The 27913-nt window shown below is 34.9% G+C and overlaps 1 protein-coding gene across 2 annotated transcripts in view; it reads left to right on the forward strand.

The window, feature by feature from the left end:
• Positions 1-1066: 1066 nt before the first annotated feature.
• bmp1b (bone morphogenetic protein 1b) overlaps positions 1067-27913 on the forward strand; it is a 34567-nt gene continuing 7720 nt past the window's right edge. For both annotated transcript variants that reach the window (XM_073829357.1, XM_073829358.1), the window contains exons 1-13: positions 1067-1398; positions 5289-5399; positions 6469-6618; positions 8638-8755; positions 10737-10915; positions 11067-11172; positions 19702-19826; positions 20217-20332; positions 21354-21456; positions 23742-23858; positions 23949-24094; positions 25647-25842; positions 25920-26045. In XM_073829357.1, coding sequence (XP_073685458.1) covers positions 1263-1398; positions 5289-5399; positions 6469-6618; positions 8638-8755; positions 10737-10915; positions 11067-11172; positions 19702-19826; positions 20217-20332; positions 21354-21456; positions 23742-23858; positions 23949-24094; positions 25647-25842; positions 25920-26045 — 1729 coding nt within the window. In that variant the 5' untranslated portion in view covers positions 1067-1262. The remainder of the gene's footprint in view (positions 1399-5288; positions 5400-6468; positions 6619-8637; positions 8756-10736; positions 10916-11066; positions 11173-19701; positions 19827-20216; positions 20333-21353; positions 21457-23741; positions 23859-23948; positions 24095-25646; positions 25843-25919; positions 26046-27913) is intronic.

The raw sequence follows: 27913 nt of genomic DNA on the forward strand, positions 1-27913 counted from the left end.
TATACATTTGCTGAATTACATATAGGGTGTACTCATTTCTGTAATCCATTATTTAAACAAAATTGGCTAATTTACTTATATTACAGGAAATATTGGCATATATTTTGTTGTTTTTATCAAGTATATGTTTAATACATTTATATATTGCCATCTTTCCATGAATTATATTAGTGATCATTAAGAAAATACATCTTTTATATATTTATTATATATTTATATATATATTGAGAGGGGGTGTACTCATTTATGCTGTGCACTGTATATATATATATATATATATATATATATAAGCTGAATAAATAAGCTTAACATTGATGTATGGTTTGTTTGATTGAAATATTGAGAAAAATTTAAAAGTTGTCTAAATGAAGTTCTTAGCAACGCATATTACTAATCATAAATTAAGTTTTGACATATGTACGGTAGGAACTTTACAAAATATCTTTATGGAACATGATCTTAATATCCTAAAAGAAAAAACGATACATTTGACCCATACAATGTATTTTGGCTATTGCTACAAATAGACCGTGCTAAGATTTACAAATGGCTGCTCTTACGAGAAAAATAAGGAGGATTTAGTAACTTTACAAACTGTATTCATCAAACTTTAAAATCCAGAACCTCAATATTATTCACATGCTGAAAGCGTTTATGATTGGTTAAAAAAATCGTTGGTCACCCTCTGCTGTTTACGGATATTAGCGAAAACTGATTCATTCGCATTGCTGATTGGCGCAGGCCGCTCCTCTTCATCTGATTCTACATGCTGTTAAGGCTTTCATAGAGATAGTTGTGATTCCTCACAACAAATTTGATATTTGTCAGCTAGTAGGGATATTTTATGATCGGTATTTCAAAGAAATTTAAGATATTCCTACTATATGTGCAATAAAAATATGATTTGTTAAAATAAAGTTGGATTTTTATTTATTTTTTACACACAGCCGCATTTCTGTTTCCGCTCTGGAGTGAAACGCACGAGCCTGCGCGTTCGCATTCTCCCATACATACGGGCTTAGGCCGCTTTGAGTCCGCTGACCTCCGATCTGTGATGTTCGTAAGCTTGATGCTGGCCCGATGCCCGGGTGTGTGAGCGAATCACTGGACTAGAATAAAGACACTGAAGAGAGCGAAGCCTCGCTTCTCTAAACCCGCCTTCCCGGGAGCTCACATTTTCCCAAGTCCTTCCAAACTCCCACCGCAGCCTGCAGCTCTCCGCCGGCTCCAGGTCCACATCCACATCCGCACTCATTCCCGTCATGAATTCCCTGTGGACATGTTTGCTTGTGTTAAATCTTCGACTTTTATTAACGATCGCACTGAAAGTGGATTCAAACTATTACACAGGTCCAGGAGGCAATGATGAAGTTGACTACAAGGACCCATGCAAAGCTGGTAATATATGATTCACAAATCAAGTGTTTAGTTTTGTTTGTTGTTTTATTTACTTTGTACTTATGTTAACTCTCGGCTAAAGTTGTTTGTTGTTTTGTGATGTTTTACTTTGGTTAAAGTTGTTTTGTTATGTTTTGCTTGGTTAAAGTTTATTTTAGTTTTGGTTAACATTTTGTTTAGTCTCAAGCTGCTTTGTGTGTGTTTGTTGTGCTCTGTTGCTTTGTTTTGTTTAGCTGTGTACTGCATGACAGCATGAGATCTGGGACAAGTGAATGGGATCCTGGTGATTTGGCACCTCCCCCTATCCCAACTCAGAAATCAGCATCCTTAGGCAGAGCGCGTAGACCTTACCTTACCTAATTTACAGCACAGAATGTACTTTACAGAAGTTTGAGTTACCTATGCTTTGATGGTCTGTAGACGTATTAAGCAGCTATTCAGAGGGCAAATCTTTGTTACAGCAGTGGTCAGCTGGCAAACAAAATTGAATATTTTACATGTCCCCAAGGTCAAACAGCAGTTTGCAAACAAACAAAAAGTCTTAATGCTTTCACAAGAAGAATAATCATAAACACTAATTATATATTTATTCATTCATTCAGAACAATATCCACCTACTTAGAGGCAACATTACCGACCATGTAACCAAGCATATGTGATTTCCACCTGCTGACAAACTCATTAACCTATAATATTAAATAGATGTTGAGTATTTACCTAGAAATATTTACAAAGAAACAAATTTAATCAGTCAATGCACAGACGTACAATAAAAAAACTGTTGAAGGAGATTTGATTTACATTTAAATAACTCGTATACTAATCAGTATGTTTCTAACAGGGCCACCCAGCGTTTCGTACAATTGTTCATTACCCTCACAGCATGCATTGGACTTCAGACCACTGAAACCTGTCAGGAATTTGGTTTGGCCCAACCAGTATTAAAATGAGACTAATTTGAGAGTTAATTTGATGCTAACAAAGGGAAGTATTGAATTTGAAACTGGAAGAGAATGACTGCTGTGTAGTTGCTGTCACTGAAATTGATTTGGAGCTAATGACTAGATTCAATGGCACATTGGTTAGATTTTTAAAGCTTTACAGTGTGGGCTCAATAAAAGTTAACCCTCCTGTTACCTTTTTTTAGTGAACCACTCAATATTATTGGTTAATTTATGTGCTGTGGGTTTTTGAGTATAGTAAATTCATGGTTAGCCTCTTATTTAACAGGGAGACAGAAGGCTTTGATGGTTTTTGTTGGCTCTGCACTTTCAGTTTTGAGCAGAACAGCAGTGATGTTGCTAATAGTGACACATGGCCATTTATCTGTCAAGATGTTTAGGCTGCAGGTTAAATTTAACTCCTAATTGGGAACTGCAGCACCTCAAAATTGGTACGCAGTGAACTGTTTCTTTATTCTTAGTTTTGACACTTTAGGGCGTGAACATATTCCTTATATGCTTGTTCATAGATTTGTCAGCTTTGGTTGAAAACCCCAAGGAAGGCAAATGCATGCTCAGTTATAGGCTATTGTGTTGTTGGGTTTGTTTAGCAAATGTTTCAGGCTTAATAAGATGTCTTACCAGGCTACAATATTAAGTGCTCCCTGCTGCTGCAGAGTACATAAAACAATAAATTCTGCTGCCAGGTCACAAATCCCAGACATGTGAATGTTCAAAGCCATTCGAGCAAAGCAGTTATAGTGTCTTTAAGAAATATAACGGATGAAAATAATAAGTATATTTGGCCAAGATACAACTATTTGAAAATCTGAAATTTAAAAAGGTTTTGCGATCAGTCTTTTTTTTTTTCTCCTCAGAACTGGACTTTATAACTCGCATTTGCGAGTTTATATCTCAGAATTGTTGAGTTTGTATCACCCAATTCTGACTTACTTTCTGGAAATTTGCAACTTTGTTTCTCACAATTCGGACTTTTTTTCTCAGAAATTGAGTGATACAAACTCGCAATTCTGACTTTTTTTTAAGAATTGTGAGATATAAAGTCAGAATTGCGAGTCAGAAAGTCAGAATTGCGAGATATAAAATATTAAAGTGCAATTGCGAGTTATAAAGTCATGCTATGAAGTCAGAATTGTGAGATATAAAATATTAAAGTGCAATTGCGAGTTATAAAGTCATGCTATGAAGTCAGAATTGTGAGATATAAACTCGCAATTATGTGAACATATCAGTCTTTTTTTTCTCCTCAGAACTGGGCTTATCTATATCTCACAATTCTGAGAAAAAATGTCAGAATTGCAGGATAAAAACTCGCAAATGTGAGAAAGAAAGTCAGAATTGCAAGATACAAAGTCGCAAATTTGAGAAAGTAAGTCAGAATTGGGTGATACAAATTGTGAATTATAAAGTCAGAATTGTGAGATATAAACTTGCAATTCTGTGAACATATCAGTCTTTTTTTTCTCCTCAGAACTGGACTTTATAGCTCGCAAACTCACAAATGCGAGAAAGTCAGAACTGCGAGATTCAAAGATGCAATAGCGAGAAAAAAAGTCCGAATTGGGAGATACACGCTCGCAAATTTGAGAAAGAAAGTCAGAATTTTGTGATATAAAACTTGCAGTTGCGAGTTATAGTCAGAATTGTGAGATATAAACTTGCAATTCTGTGAACATATCATTATTTTTCTACTCAGAAAAAAGTCAGAATTGTGAGATACAAAGTCGCAAATGCGAAAAAAGAAAGAATTGTGAGATATAAAATCAGAATTGTGAGTTTATATCTCGCAATTGCGAGAAAATAGTCAGAATTGCGAGATACCAAGTCACAACTGCTAGAAAAAAGTCAGAATTGCGAGATACAAAGTCACAAATGCGGAAGAAATAAAGAATTGTGAGATACAAAGTCAGAATTGTGAGTTTATATCTCGCAATTGCAAGAAAATAGTTTGAATTGCGAGATACAAAGTCAAAATTGCGAGATATAAACTCAGAAAAAAGTCAATTGCAAGATACAAAGTTGCAAATGCGAAAAAAAGAAAGAATTGCAATATATACAAAGTCACAACTGCAAGAAAAAAAGTCAAAATTGCGAGTTTATATGACGCAATTCTGAGAAAAGAGTCAGAATTGTGAGATAAAAGTTGCAATTACCTTTTTTATTTTTTATTTAGTGGCGGATTGACCTTTAAAGGCTTTCGTGTTTGCAAGAACGGTTATCTAATAAACAGTTATTTTGCAGTTGTGAAAGTTTGCACTTCTCCCTTAACTCATGGAAAACGTTTTTATGTACAGACAAATACAGTGGTTTGAAGATGGGTGTGACTTAAAGTTTAAAGCTCTAGTGAATATAAAGGATTACGAAGTAACAAGACAATTAACACAGAAGTTGTCGGCATTATCGCAAAGGGGATTTTCTAGACAGGAGAGTTAACGTTTGGTCAAGGGACCATCCATGCAATTACTGCACTGTAAATCCCTGGAAAATGAAAAGCGTTTGCTGAAAGACAGCTAATAAATTCTTAGAAAAAGTAGCACAGAGAATAATCCTTGTTCAAGTTGTAAAGTGCCTTTCAAATCCCTCCATTTTTAAACCAACACCTGTGCTATATAATTAATGGCTTCTGCCTGAATAGTGTGTCATTAGAAAAGCCTAGGGCAAAGTCATTTTCAGGCTTTTTTCGGATGTTGCTACTGGCATGTGAATCCTTTTCAGCATGGCCTGTATGGGAGCGAGTTCATTAAAAGTCAGAGTTGAGTCTAGCATACAAGTTTCAGAACTGACTTCAGGGAGCTATTGTGACTTTAACCTTACGACCCCCATATTTAGTTTCTCATTATGGTGAAGTTTATTTACCCTTATCAGTCTCTAAGGGTTGCATGCTGCTTTAGAAATTCACCTGGTGATGTTTTCTCACCCATTTTTTAGCTGCTTTTCTGGGCGACATTGCTTTAGATGAGGAGGACTTGCGCTTGCTTAAAGCAAGCTTTCTGGACACTACAGAGAATGACTCTTCTAACATCTCTATACCAGATTCAGGTGAGTATGGTTATAAAGCACACAACTGGGTAGAAAACGAGCAGTAAGTAAATTAATAGAGATAGAATACAACAAAACCAGAGAATCTGTTAGTTTTTTTTTTAAGAATAGAGTGCTAGAGTTAGAGGGTCAAATAAAGATGGAAGAGATGTGTTTTTAGACGATTTTTGAAGATTACATGTCCTTTGTATAATTAGACCATTTTGAAGTAATATTTCAAACATATTTGCATGTTCACGGTTCTCAGATGGTCACATTGACATTCAGGTAAACAAAAGATTTAAATTTTTCTTATTGTTCATGTGATTTTTTTTTTCTTTTAAAATATATATTTTTTGTTTTACATTGTTATTATTTAATTAATGATTAACTTTTTATTAACTCACACACTTCCTGAACTTCTTTCACAAGCCCCATGTGATGTTTAATACACTTTGTTTAAAACAAAGAATGGAATATTTTCGTTTCATTTTTAGAACAATATTAATTAAATCAACCCTGAAATAATGATTAAAGAAGTTCACTTCCAGAACAAAAAAAAATTACAGATAATTTACTCACCCCCTTGTCATCGAAGATGTTCATGTCTTTCTTTCTTCAGTCGTAAAGAAATTATGTTTTTTGAGGAAAACATTTAAAGATTTTTCTCCATATAGTGGACTTCTATGGTGCCCGTGAGCTTGAACTTCCAAAATGTAGTTGCTTTAAAGGGCTCTAAACGATCCCAGCCGAGGAAGAAGGGTCTTATCTAGCAAAACAATTGGTTATTTTCTAAAAATATTGACTTCTTCCTTGGCTGGGATCGATAGCCTTTGAAGCTGCATTTAAACTACATTTTGGAAGTTCAAACTCCACTATATGGGGAGAAATCCTAAAATGTTTTCTTCAAAAAACATAATTTCTTAACGAATGAAAAAAGGAAGACATGAACATCTTGGATGACAAGGCGGTGAGTAAATTATGTGTACATTCTTGTTCTGGAAGTGAACTTCTCCTTTAAATATTTAAATTTATGCAATCAGGCCTTTACAAACTTAAAGTATTGTCTGAAGTATTGTCTTTGCCCTAGCAAATAGATCCTCAGCTAATGGCAATGCAAAGGACGACCCAGTTTTGGTCAAGCAAAGTCTTCTACGCAGACGGAGAGCAGCCACAGCCAAACCTGAGAGAGTTTGGCCGGATGGCATAATACCCTATATTATTAGTAGCAACTTCAGTGGTAAGTCCCCATATTTTATTTTGTTTTGTTTTGTTCTCTTTTAACAGGTGTTTTTTTGCATGCTCTCCTAATATACTCCAATTTGTAGTAGATGTCACAGTTATGTCACTTGCAGCTGCATGCACATTGTAGTGGCAGAAAAACACTGGTAACAGGGGGAGTGAAACAGGTAAAATCCATGGAATTGTGCCTTTGAATGTCGGAATCGGAATGCAAATCATTTTTATAGAATGCTGTCAAAGACACTATTTGATGCCAAATGCAGATGTTTAAAAAGACAGACTAATGGATGAAACCTGTTATGATTACTTTTAAAGCAACAATTTGATTTAACCAAATTAGTCTACATAATATTCACATATGCACAGTTACAGCATGAAATACTACTTAAACCTGTAACATTTTACATTGACCTATTATTATTTTACATCTACCTTTTAATCAACCAGCAAGTTTGTTTTTGACCGGAAATGACACAGGCTTCTCCCAAAAGATGATAAGACGATGTACAAGAGGCATCATTGTGGGGAAAAAATATTTCTCAGCTTTTATTTACATTTGAACAAAAAGTGGCATGTCCAAAATTATTCATACCCTTTGCAAACTGTCACAGTCTATGGGAAAATCCAAAGTTCTATACCATTCCAGATAGTCCTAGCTGTTCTAAAGCATCCTAATTACCCTGATTCATTGGGAACAGCTGTTTTAATCAACTCAACAGGTGAAAAACAGAAGCTCTCTGCTGTTGGTTTGCGGACAGTCATGGCTAAGACAAAGGAGCTCACTGAGGACCTGCGGCTGTGCATTGTGGCTGCTCACAAGTCAGGAAAGGGCTATAAGACCATATCTAAATGTTTTGAAGTTCCAGTGGCTACAGTGCAAAGTATTATTAAAAAACACAGGACGTGAAAAATCTCAGAGGACGTTTGCAAATGCTTTTATGGTTGGATGAAACAAAAATTTTATTGTTTGGCCACAATGATGTAGCCTTCATTTGGTGGTGGGAACCTAATGTTTTGGTTTTTTTTTTTTAGCCGGTGGACCAGGGAACCTAATCACAGTAAAAGGCACCATAAAAAATGAGCAATACATCAAAATTCTCAACAACAACATCAGGCAGTCTGCAGAGAAACTTGGCCTTGGGCACCAGTGGACATTTCAGCATGACAACGACCCAAAACACGCAGCAAAAGTGGTGAAGAAAGGGTTAGCAGACAAAAAAATTAACATTTTGCAGTGGCCCAGCCAGAGTCCTGACTTAAATCCAATTGAGAATCTGTGGAGGGAGCTAAAGATCAGGGAGATGGCAAGGAGACCCTTCAACCTGAAAGAGTTAGAGCTCATCGCTAAAGATGAATGGGCAAAAATACCAGTGGAGACATGCAAAAAGCTGGTCAGCAATTATAGGAAGCGTTTGATTGCTGTAATAGCCAATAAAGGCTTTTCTATTGATTATTGAGAAGGGTATGAATAATTATGGACATGCCACTTTTTGTTCAAATGTAAATAAAAGATGAGTAATATTTTTTTCCACAATGATTCCTCTTGTGCATCATCTTAGTATCTTTTGGGAGAAGCCTGTGTCATTTCCGGTCAAAAACTTGCTGGTTGAATAAAAGTAACTTTAAGTCAGAATTTGCCAGGGGTATGAATAATTTCGGGCTTGACTGTATAACCTCGGAATTTACCTATTTTTATTCTTTTATTCCGTGGCTTTCATTGACTGCTACTTGAAAACGGTCTTTTTCTGCCACCAGAAAGGCTCCGCCTACAAATTACGTCATCAGTGTTTGCAAACGCCGACTGGTCAATAGTGTAATTTTTCCAATCGCACTTAACCTCGCACAAAAGCTTCATTTTACCATAAGCCTAAAACTAATCCTAAATTGTTTAGTTTTTTAAACTTGTCTTCTTAAATTTTTGATATCCTTTGTAATTTTTCATTAGTCAGTTGCCGCTCTACATCCAAAGTCTAGATGACCTCAGGTTTTTTAACTGATTTAAACGAAACCCCTGTAGGCAGTCAGCGAGCCATTTTCAAGCAAGCCATGCGTCACTGGGAGAAACACACTTGCGTGACATTCATGGAAAGAAGCACAGAGGAGAGCTACATCGTCTTTACCATCCGGCCTTGTGGGTGAGTTCACGTCTTCCCCGTCTCTGTGGAGAGACATCTGTTGCTCTTCATTAATGTCCCTCCACACATATTGATTATTCCAGTCCCTGATGCACAAAAACGCACCTCTCTGCCAGCATCCAAGCTCCAATCTTTTCAGCAGCTTTCTTTATCTGGCTTTCTATAGGCACTGACTGCACAAACAAGTTTTCTTCTAGAGCAAATCTGGCTGCCATCAGATAGTTCTGCAGTGTGGTTTGTGTCTGTGTCTGGGTGATGCTCTGATGGCATTCTTTCTGATTTTATTATACTTTTTTTTTTTTTTTTTTTAAGTCACCATGAATTTAACTCGTATTCAACAAGACTTGATTTAAATAGACACTAATGCTGCCAGAACTAATGTGAATTTGCTAAATCAATGTCTTGGCTATTGGATATTCAATATACACTGCACAGCCTAGTTTCTTATGCTAACCAAGGCTGTATGTATTTGATCAGAAATACAGTTAAAACTATTTTAAATAACTGTTTACTATTTGAATTTATTTTAAAATGTAATTTACTACTGTGATTCAAAGCTGAGTTTTAAGCAGCCATTATTCCAGTCTTCAGTGTACATAATCTTTCTAAAATTCTGCAAACAATGATTCATTTTTTTTTTCATGATTCTTTGATGAAAAAAAAGGTTTAAAAAATGGGCATTTATTAAATATAGAAATCCTTTGTAGCTTTAAAACCATAAGTAAGCACTCAGAACATCTTAGCAACCATGTAGCAACAACCTGCCAATCATCTACAGTAAATTATGTGTAATCACCATTCCATCTAGACCTTCTTCCAGTTTACTGGTATCATTTTTAATGGATTTTTTTAATCAAATTGTTTACCACTTATAATAATAATAATTTGTTACATTTATATAGCGCTTTTCTAGACATTCAAAGCGCTTTACAGTGTCAGGGGTATCTCCTCCTCCACCACCAATGTGCAGCATCCACCTGGATGATGCAACGGCAGCCATAGTGTGCCAGAACGCCCACCACACACCAGCTTACTGGTGGAGAGGAGACAGAGTGATGAAGCCAATCGGCATATGGGGATGATTCGGAGGCCATGATGGTCAGAGGCCAACGGGCAAATTTGGCCAGGAATGCCGAGGTCACACCTCTACTCTTTTTGAAAGACATCCTGGGATTTTTAATGACCACAGAGAGTCAGGACTTCGGTTTAACGTCTCATCTGAAGGACGGTGCTTTTTTGGCAGTATATTGTCCCCGTCACTATACTGGGGTGCTAGGACCCACACAGACCACAGGGTGAGCACCCCCTGCTGGCCTCACTAGCACCACTTCCAGCAGCAACCTAGTTTTCCCAGGAGGTCTCCCATCCAGGTACTGACCAGGCTCAACCCTGCTTGACTTCCAGTCCAGTCTACAGGGTGATATGGCTGCCTTTTTTTAAGCACTTTATGAAACCGTCATGGCTTTGACACCACAGTTCCTAAAACAGTAGTCCTTGTGCTGCCTTTGACAAAAACATCCTCGCTTCAGATTCACTTAGCACAAAGCCTTATTTTCTCAGCCGAGGCAGATCCTGACCTCAATGTCTAAATGACTATAGAGTTTGCCGCAGTTAACTCATTGTGTATCTTGTCTGAATTAAGCTAGACTTAGTTGAACTTTGATAAATCAAAAGACTGAATGATAAAGGATGAACTTGGTGGTTGGCTTTCGGCAGATATCAGCAAGGTAAGGGGCACAGGGACCAAGAGCAGCGCAAATCAGCATAAGATCACAGACAAGCAGAGCCAAGGCTTATCCTCTGGCATTCCAGATAAATTCATTCCAACATTCACAGCCATGTCAGGCACCTTGACTGAAACATCTTGAAAGTCCTTTAGCTAAAGTGAAACCTTGTTTAATGTTGTTTTTGCAACAGAGCAAAAAAGTGCAGATACAAATACAAATCAAACATTAATTCTGCATTTATTTACCTGTTGAAGGTGCTGCTCGTTTGTCGGCCGGAGAGGTGGAGGTCCACAAGCTATATCTATCGGGAAGAACTGTGACAAGTTTGGCATCGTGGTGCATGAACTCGGACATGTCATTGGATTCTGGCACGAGCATACACGACCTGACCGGGATGAGCATGTTGATATATTTAAAGAAAACATCCAGCCAGGTACTGTAATTATCTAAACCTCTACTACAAACTACTATAGAAAGACTTCTTGTACTCCTGTATATGGTACTTATAGCCAGAATTATTTAGTAACTTTTACACATTATTCTATATCTAAAATCCTGAATAAAGCCTATGTTGTACTTCACAGGTCAGGAGTACAATTTCATAAAGATGGAGCCAGATGATGTGGATTCGCTCGGGGAGGTTTATGACTTTGACAGTATCATGCATTACGCCAGAAACACCTTTTCCAGGTTTGAACTCATAAGCCTTCGGTGCACTTTTATTGTAGAGGTAACTTAACTCAGAAATTAATAGTAGATGTCATAACTACAAAGAATACCAAGTAAAACTTTAAATTAAACATGAAATTTTGAAGTAGAATGACTAAAATAGTATTTTATTGTAAATGTACTCCAGTAATCTGTTTTATTTACAACTTTAAAGGATAAGTTCACTTCCAGAATAAAAATTTCCTTGTAGTTTACTCACCCCTGTGTCATCCAAGGTGTTAATGTCTTTCTGTCTTCAGTCGCAAAAAAATGAGGGTTTTGAGGAAAACATTCCAGGATTTTTCTCTATATAGTGGACTTCAGTGGAAGCCAACAGGTTAAACGTCCAAACTGCAGTTTCAATGCAGCTTCAAAGGGCTCTACTCGATGCCAGTCGAGGAATAAGTGTCTTAATAAGTGCCATTTTCTAAAAAAAAAATTAAATGTATATGCTGCATAACCAGAAATGCACATCTTGCACTTGCTCTGCGATGCGCATCTTCACGCATTACGTAATCTTGTTGGAAAGGTCACGTGTGTCATGTATTCTTTGGTTCAAAGTGGTTAGGTAAGGCTAAAAACTCAATCTCATTTTCTCCTCCAGCGTCAAAATTGCCCAACATCGTTGTTTGCCTTTTTTTGTAAAAGGCGTTTTGCACCTTTTTTTTTTTTTTTAAACGCTGGGTCAGTACTTCCACATACCTAACACATAATCTTTCCAACATCTTTACATAATGCGTGAGGTCAGGCTGGTGCAAGATGATCATTTGTGGTTGAAAAGTATAGACATTTTTATTGTTTTAAGAAAATGGCCGATCGTTGTTCTGCAATTTGGACCTTTAACCTGTTGGCCACCATTGAAGTCCACTATATGGAGAAAAATCCTGGAATGTTTTCCTCAAAAACCTTAATTTCTTTCCAACTAAAGACAGAAGGCATGAACATCTTTGATCACATGGGCGTGAGTAAATTATCAGGAAATTTTATTCTGCAAGTGAACTTATCCTTACATTTTTTTTTATAGTGTACAAATGAACACAATTCCTGCTAAATACCACTTCAGTTTGATTATGCAGTCTCCCACTGACACTTTAATTACCCTTTTGTTTAAAAAATCAATCTTTATTTAAAGACGAATATAAATAAAAACACAAATATTAATTTCTCTACACTAATTATTAATGACAGAAACGTCATTGTATTGCGTGTTAGTTTCTTGTTTTCAAGGCAAGCGTTGAGCTGATAGGACAGAGCAGGACTTGAGAGCTTGGCGCTCAAACCGACTGCTGACTAACCTGTTGTTAGTGGCTTGAGGATGGAGATCCAGGCAGCTGCTTTGAGGGGGCCTGTTGTTTAGGGCAAGCAGGAAGGAATTCAGACAGGGAGCCAAGGCTGAAGTGCAGATAGACTTTTAGGTAGAGTGTCCTTTGGTCAGTTCTTTTGGGTTTCACAAAGCTGCTCTGTATTGACTGTGTTGAAAACTCGCAGGCAGTTTGGAAACAGTAAGCTTAATGTTGTTGTCGAGAATTCATTTTTAAGGTTGTTGTGGTCAGCTTTTGTAAAAAGTCACATTACTCTATTACTGTAGTCAGTATTCTCACGGACATAAAAATGTAATTATTAAATTTTTCTTAATGGTTTGCTACTGTTCTGTAAAATGTGTTGAATTTTGTTTGAACACAACGTACAGTATCCTTTGGATATTTGTTTCAAAAGTCTTCTAAACAGTTCTAAACTATTTGAGCTTGATATTGCTTTCTTTGGAGTAAAGTGCTGTTCGATTTGTGATATCGCTTATTTTTAATTAATCAGTCAAAAGTATTCACAAATTAGCCTAAGTGATTCACTACCAAACGGATCTGAATCAAAATGATTTTTAAAAAGTTTAAAAGGGTAGTACAATTTCAGAACTAAAATTTACAGATAATGTACTCACCCCTTGACATCCAAGATGTTCATGTCTTTCTTTCTTCAGTCAAAAAGAAATTGTTTTGTGAGGTAAACGTTTCAAGATTTTTCTCCATATAGTGAACTTCTATGGTGCCCCCGAGTTTAAACTTCCAAAAATGCAGTTTAAATGCAGCTTCAAAGGGCTCTAAACAAAATGTTATATTTTATTAAAATTGTATACTATGTACTATGGAAGCCCGTTTCCGCCACTGAATAAAATAAATAAATAAAATATTGCGACTTTCTTTCTCAGAATTGCGAGTTATAAAGTCGCAATTGCGAGATATAAAGTCGCAATTGCGAGTTATAAAGTCAGAATTGCGAGATATAAAGTCAGAATTGCGAGATATAAAGTCAGAATTGCGAGATATAAAGTTGCAATTGCGAGATATAAAGTCAGAATTGCGAGATATAAAGTCGCAATTGCGAGATATAAAGTCAGAATTGCGAGATATAAAGTCGCAATTGCGAGATATAAAGTCAGAATTGCGAGATATAAAGTCAGAATTGCGAGATATAAAGTCAGAATTGCGAGATATAAAGTCGCAATTGCGAGATATAAAGTCAGAATTGCGAGATCTAAAGTCAGAATTGCGAGATATAAAGTCAGAATTGCGAGATATAAAGTCAGAATTGCGAGATATAAAGTCAGAATTGCGAGATATAAAGTCAGAATTGCGAGATATAAAGTCGCAATTGCGAGATATAAAGTCAGAATTGCGAGATATAAAGTCGCAATTGCGTGATATAAAGTCAGAATTGCGAGATATAAAGTCAGAATTGCGAGATATAAAGTCAGAATTGCGAGATATAAAGTCAGAATTGCGAGATAAAAAGTCGCAATTGCGAGAAAAAAAGTCAGATTTCTGAGATATAAACTCTGAATTCGGACTTTTTTGTGACACTTTCTGGCAAAGCACAATAGGAAACAGAGATCTTGTCTTGTTAAAACGACATATTATGTCATAAAAACGATATGATTTTCCCATTATAGAAAATATATGATATATGAATATATGACATGTGAGCAAGCTAGGCGATTGGCCTTCGCCACAGTCCTGACATTATTTCTGCTCGTATTTCGATTTACAGTTACATCAAACTTAAGTGATCCAAATAAATATCCCAAGCTTAGAGTGGATTATTCAGAAATGTTGATACTCTTAAATGAGATTTTATAATAAAAATAATAATATGCATAATAATAATAATAATAATAATAATAATAATAATAGTATTATGATTAGCCTATTATTATTATTATTATTTTGTTTTGTTTGTGTCTATAGACCTAAGGTGCGACAGCGCACCCTGTATTTTTACAAAAGCATTTTGTAACGTTGTGTTGTTATTGTGGAAGTACATAAGACATTTATATTTATTTCCTCTGTTATCACAGGGATCGCGCCAGCGCCGCCCACCCGAGAAGTGCAGTGTTGCGCTTTATATGAGATGTATATATGCAAGAAATATAGCCAACCATTATGAAGAAACGTTATTGTGACTAATTTGCAGAGCGGTACATCAGACGAACATTTATTCTGCATGATGGTACAGACAGTAAAGACGAAAAATGAACAAAAAATACGAAAATTTTGGCTTAATTTTTTTCCATTTTTAAAACAGAACGAAATCATCATAATACAATCAAATCGTTTGTCATTTCTCTTTGTTTCTTTCGGTTAGTATTTGGATTTGCTGTTAGTCATATCCTCTGGGTCTGAGTGCAGTTGTTGTAGACAGATTAATCCAAATAAACATGCTGCTACAATTGAAACCATTACATTAAAATACTTAAAACAGTGTATTTCTATAACTTTAGCAGCGTGCAGATCCTCCTTTATGTCAGGACTGTGGCGAAGTGGGAAAATGGGAAAATCATATCGTTTTTATGACATAATACGTCGTTTTAACAAGACAAGATCTGTTTCCTATTGTGCTTTGCCAGAAAGTGTCACAAATGAACAGAAACAAAAGTCAGAATTGCGAGATATAAAGTCGCAATAGCTAGAAAAAAGTCAGAATTCTGCGAGTTTATATCTCGCAATTCTGACTTTATATCTCGCAAATCTGACTTTATAACTCGCAATTCTGAGAAAAAATATTTTATTTTTATTTTTTTATTCAGTGGCGGAAACGGGCTTCCATAATGTACAGGCAAGCAATGCGGTAATCCATTAAGCTGCATTAAGGGTTTATAATGTTTTTCTGCGAATTTGGGGCTTCCAGTGTCACTGTTCATTAAGCCACATTAAGTGTTTTAGAATGTCCCAAAACATGCACTGACTGTAATTTTTTAGCCCAAGTTCAAAATAAAACTCTATAAACCGCTCCATTGTGAACGTATGGAGCTGTATTTACCACTAATTTACATGCTGTAAAGTAAACAGGAAGTGTTTGTCCAAACGCAAAAGTTTTGCGAGAAAATACCAAAAAATTTAAAAATATTTTTTCCTCCCATGTCCCTTTACAGGGTCCGTAGTTACTCATTTTAAGTAATGTATTCTGACTTCTTTGATGTAAAATATTTTCAGCATCATTACTCCAGTATTCAGTGTCACATGATCCTTCAGAAATCATTCTAATATGCTGATTTATTATCAGTGCTGGAAACAGTTGTTGCTTAATTATTATTATTTTTTTATTAGAATCATCTGTGTTGGCAACAGTTGTGCTACCAAATGTTTTTTTAGAACCTGTGATACTTTTTTCAGGATTCTTTGATGAATAAAAAATGTAAAAAAGAACAGCAATAGAAATCTATCTTAAAATAGAAATATTTTTTAACAATATACACTACTGTTCAAAAGTTTGGGGTCAGTACATTTTTATTCTTTCTTTTTTTGAACAAAAAACCTTTTATTTAGAAAGGATGTGTTAAATTGTTAAAAAGTGATCGCAAAAACTTGTATTTTTAGAAAAGATTTCTATTTTGAAATAAATGCTGTTCTTTTTAACTTTTTATTCATCAAAGAATCCTGAAAAAAGTATCACAGGTTCCAAAAAATATCTGGTAGCACAACTGTTGCCAACACAGATGATAATAAATGAGCATATTAAAATGATTTCTGAAGGATCAAATGACACTGAAGATAGGAGTGATGGATGATGAAAATTCAGCTTTGCATCTCAGGAAAAAAAACAATTGAATGTATATTCAAATAAAAACCATTATTTTCTATTGCAATAACACTTTGCAGTTATTGTTTTTTTCTGTATTTTTAATCAAATAAATGCAGTCTTGATGAGCATAAGAGACTTCTTTAAAAAACATTACAAGTCATACTGATCCCAAACTTTTGAACAGCAGTGTATATATATATATATATAAAAAAGTATTCATTCCATATGTAATCCGTAAAATGTAACCGTAATCTGATTATGAGCATTTTTAAATATAATATACTCTAATTGCAACTACTTAATTATACTCCAGTTTACATGTAATCAATTACTACCCAGCACTGTTATTGTCAGTGGAACATGTTTGTACCTTTTTTTTCTGAGAGTGTAGAAATTGTTTTCAGTAGAATACATGGGGTTAATGTCTTTCTTCTAAGGTGCGTAGTCAGAGTCTGAGAGAAACGTCATATCAATTAGTAGCATAAAGGTCTGTGGGAAGCTGGCTTGGTTTCTTTGTGATTGTTATTTTTAGTGTTTTGCAAAGTGGCCCCTCTCCTACTGGCCTCTTAACCAGGAATATTCACATTGTGCGGTTTTACCTCCAGCATTTTGCAGTTAGGGGATCCTGGAATTTGGCCAAAGCAAATAAAGCTCTTCCAGGCTTTTTGTCCTGGACAATTGCAGGGCTGTAGTGCTGTTGTTCTCTGGCATGCAGGGTGGGCTCCAGGGAGTCGCAGTCCAGAGAGGCAGTGCTTTAAACTCTACTCTGACCGCTCTGCATCCACATGCTGAACATTCTGGGTGCTGTCGTCATGGGAACTAGATGAGAGCAAAGAACAGCAGAGAGAAAGACTATGTAGTGGACAGGTGCCAATCAAATATGATTCATATTAGTTGGATCTCTGATGTCATAATCATGTACAGTTGCCCCCAAAATTTAATTGGACACCCAGGATGCTTAAATATAAATAAAAATATTTCTTAATCACACATGACAAACAACAAAAACTTCAAAATATGAACAAATCTAACACCATATCAGTTGTGCAAAAATAAGACTGCACTGAAGACATCACAAGAATAAATTAGTTTTTAAAATATATTAAAGTAGAAAACGTTTAATCGCAATAATATTTCATAATATTACTGTCTTCATTGTATTTATCAAATAAATAAAGCCTCTCTGATGTTATAATCATGTACAGTGGACACCAGAGACATTTATATATTAATTTCACAGCATTAAATCACAAAAATGTAAATACAAGTGGCAGAAAAATATAAACATACTTTTAAAGCAAACCATTTCACATGAAGTCGCTTTGATTGATAAATTATTTCATTTAAACCAATGTAAAATTGAGTTTTGACTCTTTATGATGTTAAAAGCCAACGCAAAGTGTCGTAAAAAAAGAATTTTGTAGCATTTGTTTGCATGCAGTGACATTCATACTACGAGAATAAAGTCAAAATACTATGAGAATAAAGTCAAAATACTACAAGAATAAAGTCAAATTACTACGACAATAAAGTCAAAATAATTTGAGAATGAAGTCGAAATAATTTGAGAGTAAAGTTGAAATAATTTGAGAATAAAGTTGAAATAATTTGAGAATAAAGTCGAAGTAATTTGAGAATAAAGTCGAAGTAATTTGAAAAATAAAGTCGAAATAATTTGAGAGTAAAGTCGAAATACTACGAGAATAAAGTCGAAATACTACGAGATTAAAGTCAAAATACTATAAGAATGAAGCCGAAATACTACCAGAATAAAGTCAAAATAATTTGAGAATAAAGTCGAAATAATTTGAGAATAAAATCGAAATACTACGAGAATAAAGTCGAAATACTAAGAGAATAAGGTCGAAATACTAAGAGAATAAGGTCGAAATACTACAAGAATAAAGTCGAAATACTACGAGAATGAAACCGAAATACTAAGAGAATGAAGCTGAAATGCTACGAGAATGAAACTGAAATGCTATGAGAATGAAGCGGAAATAATACAAGAATGAAGTCGAAATACTACGAGAATAAAGTTGAAATACTACAAAAATTAGGTCGCAATACTACAAAAATAAAGTTGAAATACTATGAGAATGAAGCGGAAATAATACGAGAATGAAGTCGAAATACTACGAGAATGAAGTCGAAATATTACGAGAATGAAGCGGAAATACTATGAGAATGAAGTCGAAATACTACGAGAATGAAGTCGAAATACTACGAGAATGAAGTCGAAATATTACGAGAATGAAGCAGAAATACTACGAGAATAAAGTCGAAATACTAGTAGCAATTACGAGATTTAAAGTTCAATAATTTTTTTGAGATATATATATATATATAGAGAGAGAGAGAGAGAGAGAGAGAGAATATTTTTATCATTTGTATTTTGTGATAAAATTGACAATTTAAATACTGAGCTGTGTTATATTAAAAGGAACAAACCACAAAATTATTGCGATCACTAGGTGGCTGGCGCGCTGCAAATAATGAATAGAAGATGTTTTATTGTTGTTTTTAATTAAACACAAGGGAGGAATAAAAGGTTGGACACCACCGAGGTTTTTGCGGAGCAGGTGGTGGAATTTTCACAAAGAGAACAGTATAATTTAATGGACTGATTCACATGAATATAGCAATCTGTCACATCACATTAAAGAGCTTGAAAAACACATTGTAAGGCACATTATATTACAAATAGTGAATGCAATTGAAGACAATAAATATTGTTTCCAACTTCCAAGCATTCTGTCCCCGCAAGTATGACTTTGCTAATAATCCCACATATATTTGTACGGTATTAAAAACAGTAAAATAAGAGAGCTGGCTCTCCCCAATTAAATTTCTGTTAGGTATGTGAACGGAATAAAAAGTAGTTCCTGTTCAGTTTGTTAATAAATATCGTATTCTTGATATTAAGCTGTTTCCGCAAGTCCTTCAAATTTACTCTTCCTCATCCCTCAGTATTCCGGTGGCCTGGAAACTTCTCCTGGTGCTCTCAATCCGGGCCTTTTTATGTGCAATATAGGCTATACTCTCAAAATATTATAACTTTAATTTCTGCAATTTAAATTCTCCAAACATTTCGACTTCATTCTCCAAACATATCGACTTTATTCTCGAAACATGTCAACTTTATTCTCTTAATATTTTGACTTCATTCTCGTAATTGTAGATTTTTTTATTTTTTTATTTAACATGGCACTAAAACGCTGTCGTACTTACACAAATCAACCATGTAAGAAAAACTTCTGGTCCTTTGTCAGTTTCAAATCATGTAAAGTTGATTGAGTTTACTGTCTGTACTCTGTGAGCGCTGCCTCAATATATGTTCTGGTTGTTTTTCAGATGCATTCTTCTTACTTTAAATGGCTTCTGAGGGTTGACTCACAAATAATTTGAAGAGCTTTTGCTTTTTTGTCTGAATAATAGGGGCATCTATCTTGATACCATGCTGCCAAAGTATGAAGTTGATGGAGTCCGTCCTCCCATCGGGCAGCGAACTAGACTGAGCAAAGGGGACATCGCCCAAGCTAGAAAGTTATATAAGTGCCCAAGTAAGTGGCCCTTACATCTCAGGCATCTTTCTACTTTAGCAACTAGTCTTATATCACTGCATGACCATTTGAAGATTTCCTTCTGCTTTTGCTTCCAAAATCTGACAGATGCATTCGTGACACTGACATCAGTTTAATTATCCAATGTTAAGTGGGAGAATAAAACAGCTGTGTTATTATCCCCTGCAACAGAGCATTTGTTTTTGCAGTCATCTTTTTTAATTTAGCTGGAATGATGGTGATCTCCCACTTCAAAATGAAAGCATGATCCCTAAAACTAACCTTACCATCTGCAAAACTCCTACTGTTTTCCAATAAGAGGGTCCGGTTTTCAAGGTCAAGCATCTGTGAGTTTGTCTCGATGTGGTTTCGACTCTGGTTTGTGCACAGGATGTGGCGAGAGCCTTCAGGACAGCACTGGAAACTTCTCCTCCCCTGGGTTCCCTAATGGATATTCTGCACATCTTCACTGTATATGGAGGATATCGGTCACGCCTGGGGAGAAGGTAGAAGAACATTTACACAGTTTATGTATGAGCTGGATGTTTTCATTGCACTTTCTTCACCCATTAAATACATTTTTTTGCATTACACACAAATCACATTCAATAAAATTGTAAAAAAAAAAAAGCCCCAAGAAGCTGTGGTTTACATTGAATTTATAACAGCTAAGGCTTCACAGGGCTTTTTGCTTTTATAAAATGGTTAATATACGTAGTAAGGTTTCACCAAATAAAACAGAGCAAATAAAGTGTAATGATATTAATAAAAACATTATTCTTCTGCCAAACAATGTAGTTCCTCAGAAATGGTTGTGGTTCCAACAAAGTGGTTGCTGAGCAACAAACAAATGTAAACAAAGATGTATGTTTGTAGTGTATTTTACAACAGCTTAGAACGTGGCTCAACCAATCAGAATCAAGGACCGAAACTATGCGTTTTATAATAAAAAAACTATTTAAAAATTGCACTTGTTCTCAAACAGCTTTTGAAAAGCATTTATATATCTCAACATATAATGTATGTTTAAAACATTCTGTAAGATTTTTTTAATACTTTTATTTAGCAAGGATACATTGACTTGATCAAAAGAGAAAGTAAAGACATTTCTAATGTTATAAAAGATTTATATTTCAAAAAATGCTGTTCTGTTTCCACAAAAATATTAAACAATGAAAACGATAAGAAATGTTTCTTGAACAGCAAATTAGCATGTTAGACTGATTTCTATAAGATCATGTGACACCGAAGACTGGCGTAATGATGCTAAAAATCCAGCTTTTTATCACAGGAATAAATTACATTTTTAAAATAAATGAAAATAAAATACTTTTTTTTTTATTGTAATAATATTTCACAATATTTCAGTTTTTACTGTATTTTTGATCAAATATATGTGACCTTGATAAGAATAAAAAAAATAAAAATATTTATATAAGATATTTATACTGACCACATACTTTTAAACAATAGTGTAAAAACATTTTTGACTCTTGACTTCTCCTTTTGTCTGTTTCTCTTTGTTAGATCATTCTGAATTTTACTTCAATGGATCTATACAGAAGTCACTTGTGCTGGTATGACCACGTGGAAATCCGAGATGGATACTGGAGAAATGCACCATTGAAAGGTTCTCATATTTATTCAGTCCATTTCTGCTTTTTTTTTTTGTCCTCTGCTCTTTTTGTTTTGGATACACCTGTTGTTCCCTGTTGTGAAGTCATGTTGCATAGCGTTTAATTTTTTCAGTTTTCTGGTTTTGGTTAGTTTAGAAGTATTTGGTCCGTGTTGCGTTCATATTTCATTCGAACTGCACCAGAGTTCATTTTGAAGCTTATTTGGTGTGCACCAGGGTTCAGGGCAGCGTTCATACTTACTCAAACTAATCGTACTGACAGAGCAATCGCACCAGAGTTTGTTTTAATTAAACCAAACATGACAAGTGTGAACACGGCCTTAGCCTCAGCCTTAGACGTCACGCCCACGTAACGTTGGCTAAATGTCTGATGCATAAGGCACACTTAGCTGAAAACACTTTAGGAGTTTCAAAGTCGTCATCGGATTGGTTAGATAATACAGGATTTCCAGAAGACGTCGCGTTCTTTAATTTTCCACCTGGAAACAAAAATGCTGTGCCCCCTCACGAATGAAGAAAGCTGTGATGAACTAAACGCTGGATTTTCGAAAGTATCTGAAAAATGTAAAGTTTGCGCCATATAATCTTTAAAATATGTCAAAGAGTTAAACACGCCACTCTGTTATTCTGGTACCATTTCCACGCCCCTAAACGTGACGCGGCACGAAGCGAACCGTGATTGGTTGCTTTACCTGTCAGTCATATGGCCTCTTGGGAGGGCCTTGGCCATTCAAAGCAGCCATGGTTCAAAGACCTTCTGCCGTCAGTCTGAAGGTCTGGCTATGCGAGTCTAGGGATAACTTGACTAACCAGCAGACCCATCTCGTTGCACAGAATTAGTTTTGGTCATTCTTAAAGGAGTAGTTCACTTTCAGAACAAAAATTTACAGATAATGTACTCACCCCCTTGTCATCCAAGATGTTCATGTCTTTCTTTCTTCAGTCGTAAGGAAATTATGTTTTTTGAGGAAAACATTTCAGGATTTCTTTCCATATAATAGACTTCTATGGTGCCCCTGAGTTTGAACTTCCAAAATGCAGCTTCAAATGGCTCTAAACGATCACAGCCGAGGAAAGAAAGATCTTATCGAGCAAAATGATCGGTTGTTTTTTTTTAAAAACGTACAATTTATATACTTTTTCACCTCAAATGCTCATCTTATCTAGCTCTGTGTGGACTCTGTGTAGAGATTAAAAAGTATATAAATTGTAAATGTTTTTAGAAAATAACAATTGTTTCGCTAGATAAGACCCTTCTTCCTCGGCTGGGATCGTTTAGAGACCTTTGAAACTGCATTCAAACTGCATTTTGGAAGTTCAAACTCAGGGGCACCATAGAAGTCCATTACATGGTGAGAAATCCTGAAATGTTTTCCTTACAAAAACATAATTTCTTTACGACTGAATAAAGAAAGACATGAACATCTTGGATGACAAGAGGGTGAGTGCATTATCTGAAAGTGAACTGCTCCTTTAAATGCCTGAGTCTGTCATCAAAGTATTTCTATATAATTGTCTGCATTCCCAAACAGCAGGCATCCGCCTCTGAAAGCAGTGACCGCATTAATTGTGTTTCATCTGCTTATCTTGAGGTGTAAGTGCAAATTTATTATATGAAAATTATTATAGTCAGTGGCTTCTCCTAGTTTATCAGGAAGTGATGATTTTGTTCTCTTTGGCTCGGATAAAAACGGTGTTTTATTTGCAAATGTTTTATGCAATGTTCCAAATTTCCACATAGGTTAAATTCGCAACTTTGGATGGAAACATGGCTAATGTCTTGTAAGCAATGCAGGTGTTTTGTATTGAGACATAATTTTCTCCTGACATTAGAGCCACTGAGGATGCAGTGGATTAGTTTGGTTTTGATTGTTACGTGCAACCAAAAACACAAAAACAAAAGAGGGGTGGAGTGAGCAGTAGCTCATTATCATGTAAAGAGGCATGCACCGGAACAAGTCACTGTGAACAGAACTGTTTTTGACGAGGTAAAAACGGTGTTGTTTTACTCAACCATTGAGAACATGTAACCAAAGTATTTTGCAGACATTTCATGAAGACCTTAAAGAATTATACCAACTTGTGTCCCCTTTAAATGCATGATTATTATTTATTTGTTTGATAAAAAAATATCCTTTGGCTGTAAAAATAATGGAAAGAAGGAAATGGAAATAATCTGTAACACTATATAATTAAATATTTATTCAACCCTATTCATGTCGTTCTGGAAGAAATTTGAGCCTCATCATTTTTGGATCAATTTGTTGCATTTGCCTTAGGCCGTTTTTGTGGAGACCAGCTACCTGAGGCCATTGTGTCCACTGACAGTCGACTGTGGGTTGAATTCCGCAGCAGCAGTAATTGGGTGGGGAAAGGCTTCTCTGCTGTCTATGAAGGTATAAGTCCACTGATCACCAGCTGAGAGGCTCACCTGTTCCTCTGAACTGATGTAAAGTTAAAAAGTGATGCCCTGTCCATGGTTTCAGCTATTTGCGGAGGTGAGGTGAGAAGAGACAGTGGACAGATTGAGTCACCCAATTACCCTGATGATTATCGGCCTAATAAAGTGTGCACATGGAAGATCATTGTTCCCCAGGGGTTTCATGTGGGCCTCATCTTTCAGTCATTTGAGGTATATGTCTAATTTTCTTGTTGGTTATTGTCATGTGGTGTTCTATAACTAGGCTCAAACAGCAATGCAACAGAGTGTCTGAGACCATAATAATATAAACAAGCACGCTCATTCTTAGGAAATAGTCATTTGTACACCATGTGTGTATATTTAAGCAATATACACTGCCGCTCAAAAGTTTGGGATCAGTAAGTCTTGTAATGTTTTTTGAAGAAGTCTCTTATGCTCATCAAGGCTGCATTTATTTGATTAAAAATACAGAAAAAAAACTGTAATATTGCAAAATGTTATTACAATATAAAATAATGTTTTTTTATTTTAATATACTTTAAAATATAATTTATTCCTGTGATGCAACAATGAATTTTCATCAGCTGTTACTCCAGTCTTAAGTGTCACATGATCCTTCAGAAATCATTCTAATATGCTGATTTATTATTTGAATTATTAATGTCAGAAACAGTTGCTGCCAAATATTTTTTTGGAATCTGTGATTCTTTTTTCAGGATTCTTTGATGAATAACGAGTTAAAAAGAACAGCATTTTTTTAAAAATATAAATTTTTCTAACAATGTAAATATATGCTATTAATTGAACATCTTTGGTGAATAAAAGTATTAATTTCTTTAAAAACTTACTGACCCCAAACTTTTGAAAAGTAGTGTATATTGTTGGAAAACCATTTACTGATCAAAGAGTCCTGAAAAAGTGTATCACAGGTTTCAAAAAATATTAAGCAGCACAACTGTTTTTAACATTGATAATAAATCAGCATATTAGAATGATTTCTGAAGGATCATGTGACTGAAGGCTGGAGTAATGATGCTGAAAATGTAGCTTTGTATCACAGGAATAAATTACATTTAAAATATATTCACATAGAAAACAGTTATTTTAAATTGATATAATATTTCTCAATATTACAGTTTTTTTGTATTTTTGATCAAATACATGCAGCCATAAGAAACGTCTTTTAAAACCTTTAAAAATCTTACTGATCCCAAACTTTTGAGATGCAGTGTATATACAGTATATGTGTATATTTAAGAAAAATGTTAATATTGTTTTTTAAATACATTTAAAGACACATTTGTAATTATTTTTTATGTATATAACATTAACTTATATGAACTAAATGTAATATAGAATAACACACTAATTAACTAACACTAATTAGCTTTGGTATGTTATCAACATCAAAATAAGTGGCTAAAAGATTATATAGACAATGATTTAAAATGAAAGAAAGAGAAATGAATGTGGAAATGTCAACGTGATTAAACAATTAAACACCTGTGATCTGCTGTGACTTTATCTGTGACTTTTTCATTGCAAGTGCTTGTTGAAGATGACTTTAGCTGTCACTTTTTCATTGCAAGTGCTTGTTGAAGATGACTTTAGCTGTCACTTTTTCATTGCAAGTGTTTATTAGCAGTGCTGACAGTGAGGCATTCTTGTGTCGCTTCTTATTGATTGTTCTGACAGAGAGGTGTCACGAGTAGCATTTCTGTTATGATCTTTTTCTCAAGAGCTTCTCTGTTTTCACACTTAGATTGAGAAACATGACAACTGTGCATATGACTACCTGGAACTGCGAGATGGTGATTCTGAGGACAGCCCTCTACTGGGCCACTTCTGTGGCTATGAAAAGCCAGATGATATCAAGAGCAGCTCTAACCAACTGTGGATGAAGTTTGTGTCTGACGGTTCTGTGAACAAAGCTGGCTTTGCAGCAAATTTCTTTAAAGGTGACACTTCTTGGTTGAATATTGACTGCTTTGCCTCCTTTGTAACTTTCTAACCTTGAGTTTTGTTTGTAATGCAGAGATTGACGAATGTTCCAGGCCTGATAAAGGTCACTGTGAGCAGCGCTGTGTCAACACCCTGGGCAGCTACCACTGCGCCTGCGATCCTGGATACGAACTCACCCCGGACCGCCGCAGCTGCGCAGGTGATACCAAAACCTGTTCATGTAAAACAAATGCACTAAATACCATGCACAACACCATAGTTATATCTACCTAACATTTAAGCAGAAGTGAAAAGATATTATTTTTCCACTCTACCAGTCAGAAGTTTGGATTCACTAAGATTTTTTTGTGTTTTTGAAAGAGATTTATTTGCATTTATTTGATCAAAAATATAATAAAAGCAGAAATATTTAAAAATATTATTACAAATATTATTGTAATTTAATATATGTATTATATACATAAATAAAATGTACATATATGGAATATATTGTTATATTAAGTAAAGACTATTAGAAATTGGAACAATTTCATACATTAATGTATGTATATATTTATTATTCACCTAAATTCTGTGTATGTATATATATATATATATATATATATATATATATATATATATAGGGATCAATAAGATTTTTAATATTTTTAAAGATGTCTTTTCTGTTAATCAAGGCTGCATTTATTTGATTAAAATGCAGAAAAATTGTAATATTGTGAAATAGTGGTTTTCTATTTTAATATATTTTAAAATATAATTTATTCCTGTCATGCAAAGCTGAATTTTTAGCATCATTACTCCAGTCTTCAGTGTCACATGATCCTTCAGAAATCATACTAAAATCCTGATTTATTTTCAATGTTGGAAACAGTTTTGCTCCTTAATATATATTTTTGACATGTGTGATATATTTTTCATGATTCTTTGACGAATAAACATAAACATAAAGAACAGCATTTATTTAAAATAGAAATCTTTTGTAACAAAATAAACTACCGTTAAATTTGGGGTCGATAATTTTTTTCTTTCTGTCTTTGTTTGAAAGAAATTAACAATTTTATTCTGCAAGAATGTGTTAGTGATAGTAAAGACTTATTGTTAGATAAAAATCTTATATTGAATAAATGCTGTTCTTTTTAACATTTTATTCATTGAACAATCCTGAAAACAGTATAACAGATTCCAAAAAAATATTAGGCAGCACAACTGTTTCCAACATTAATTATAAATTAGCATATTAGAAAGATTCCTGAAGGATCATGTGACACTAGCCTGGAGTAATGGCTGATGAAAATTCAGCTTTGTATCACAGAAATAAATTCTATTTGAAAGTATATTAAAATAGAAAACCACCATTTTAAATTGCAATAATATTTCATAATATTAATTATGCTGCAGTAAAAGGGAGCTTTTGCTATTTTTTTCCACTGCTCTCCAATCAAGTTTTGAAGATCTTATGATTGTTAACTCACTTCTCATCATATCAGTTGGTCAGATTTTGATTGCAGCGATTGTCAGTATAGTTGCACTGAAAAATGGAAGCATGTCAGACTGTTGTGAGGTTACCTCTGTTTGTTCTGCAGATATGAATGGTAGGAATGACGTGGCCTAATGAAAATTGAGGAGAGGAGTGCTGTTACTTTTCTGAGTAATCACACTTACTATTTATGCCTGCAGAACTATGAAACCACACTGATTTACATTAAATGATGGATTTGAACCATAGCTAGAAAACAGAACATAGAGAATCAGGGCTGGGCTCTTTTGTTTTTCCAAGCACGTGATCAACTACAGGAATTATTTTGGATGGAATTATTTCTTTGATAATATTACAGGTTTTATTAGTGGTTCAAGCGTGTAGCGCTGAAATCCTATTGTAATTATTAGAATGGTCACAGATCTGCAATCTCCAAGTAAAACTGATTGTGCAGACCAAACCGCAAGTTATAGAGACTTGAAACTTGGAGGGATGGGTGGTACTTACACAGTTTACAACATCAACAAGGCTCGCCCTAATCGACCTAATCGAAGCGGGGGGCCGCTTCAGAGATCAAAAGTATGAAATCA

This window comes from Garra rufa, chromosome 23, assembly GCF_049309525.1.
Source record: "Garra rufa chromosome 23, GarRuf1.0, whole genome shotgun sequence".
Classification (NCBI taxonomy): domain Eukaryota; kingdom Metazoa; phylum Chordata; class Actinopteri; order Cypriniformes; family Cyprinidae; genus Garra; species Garra rufa.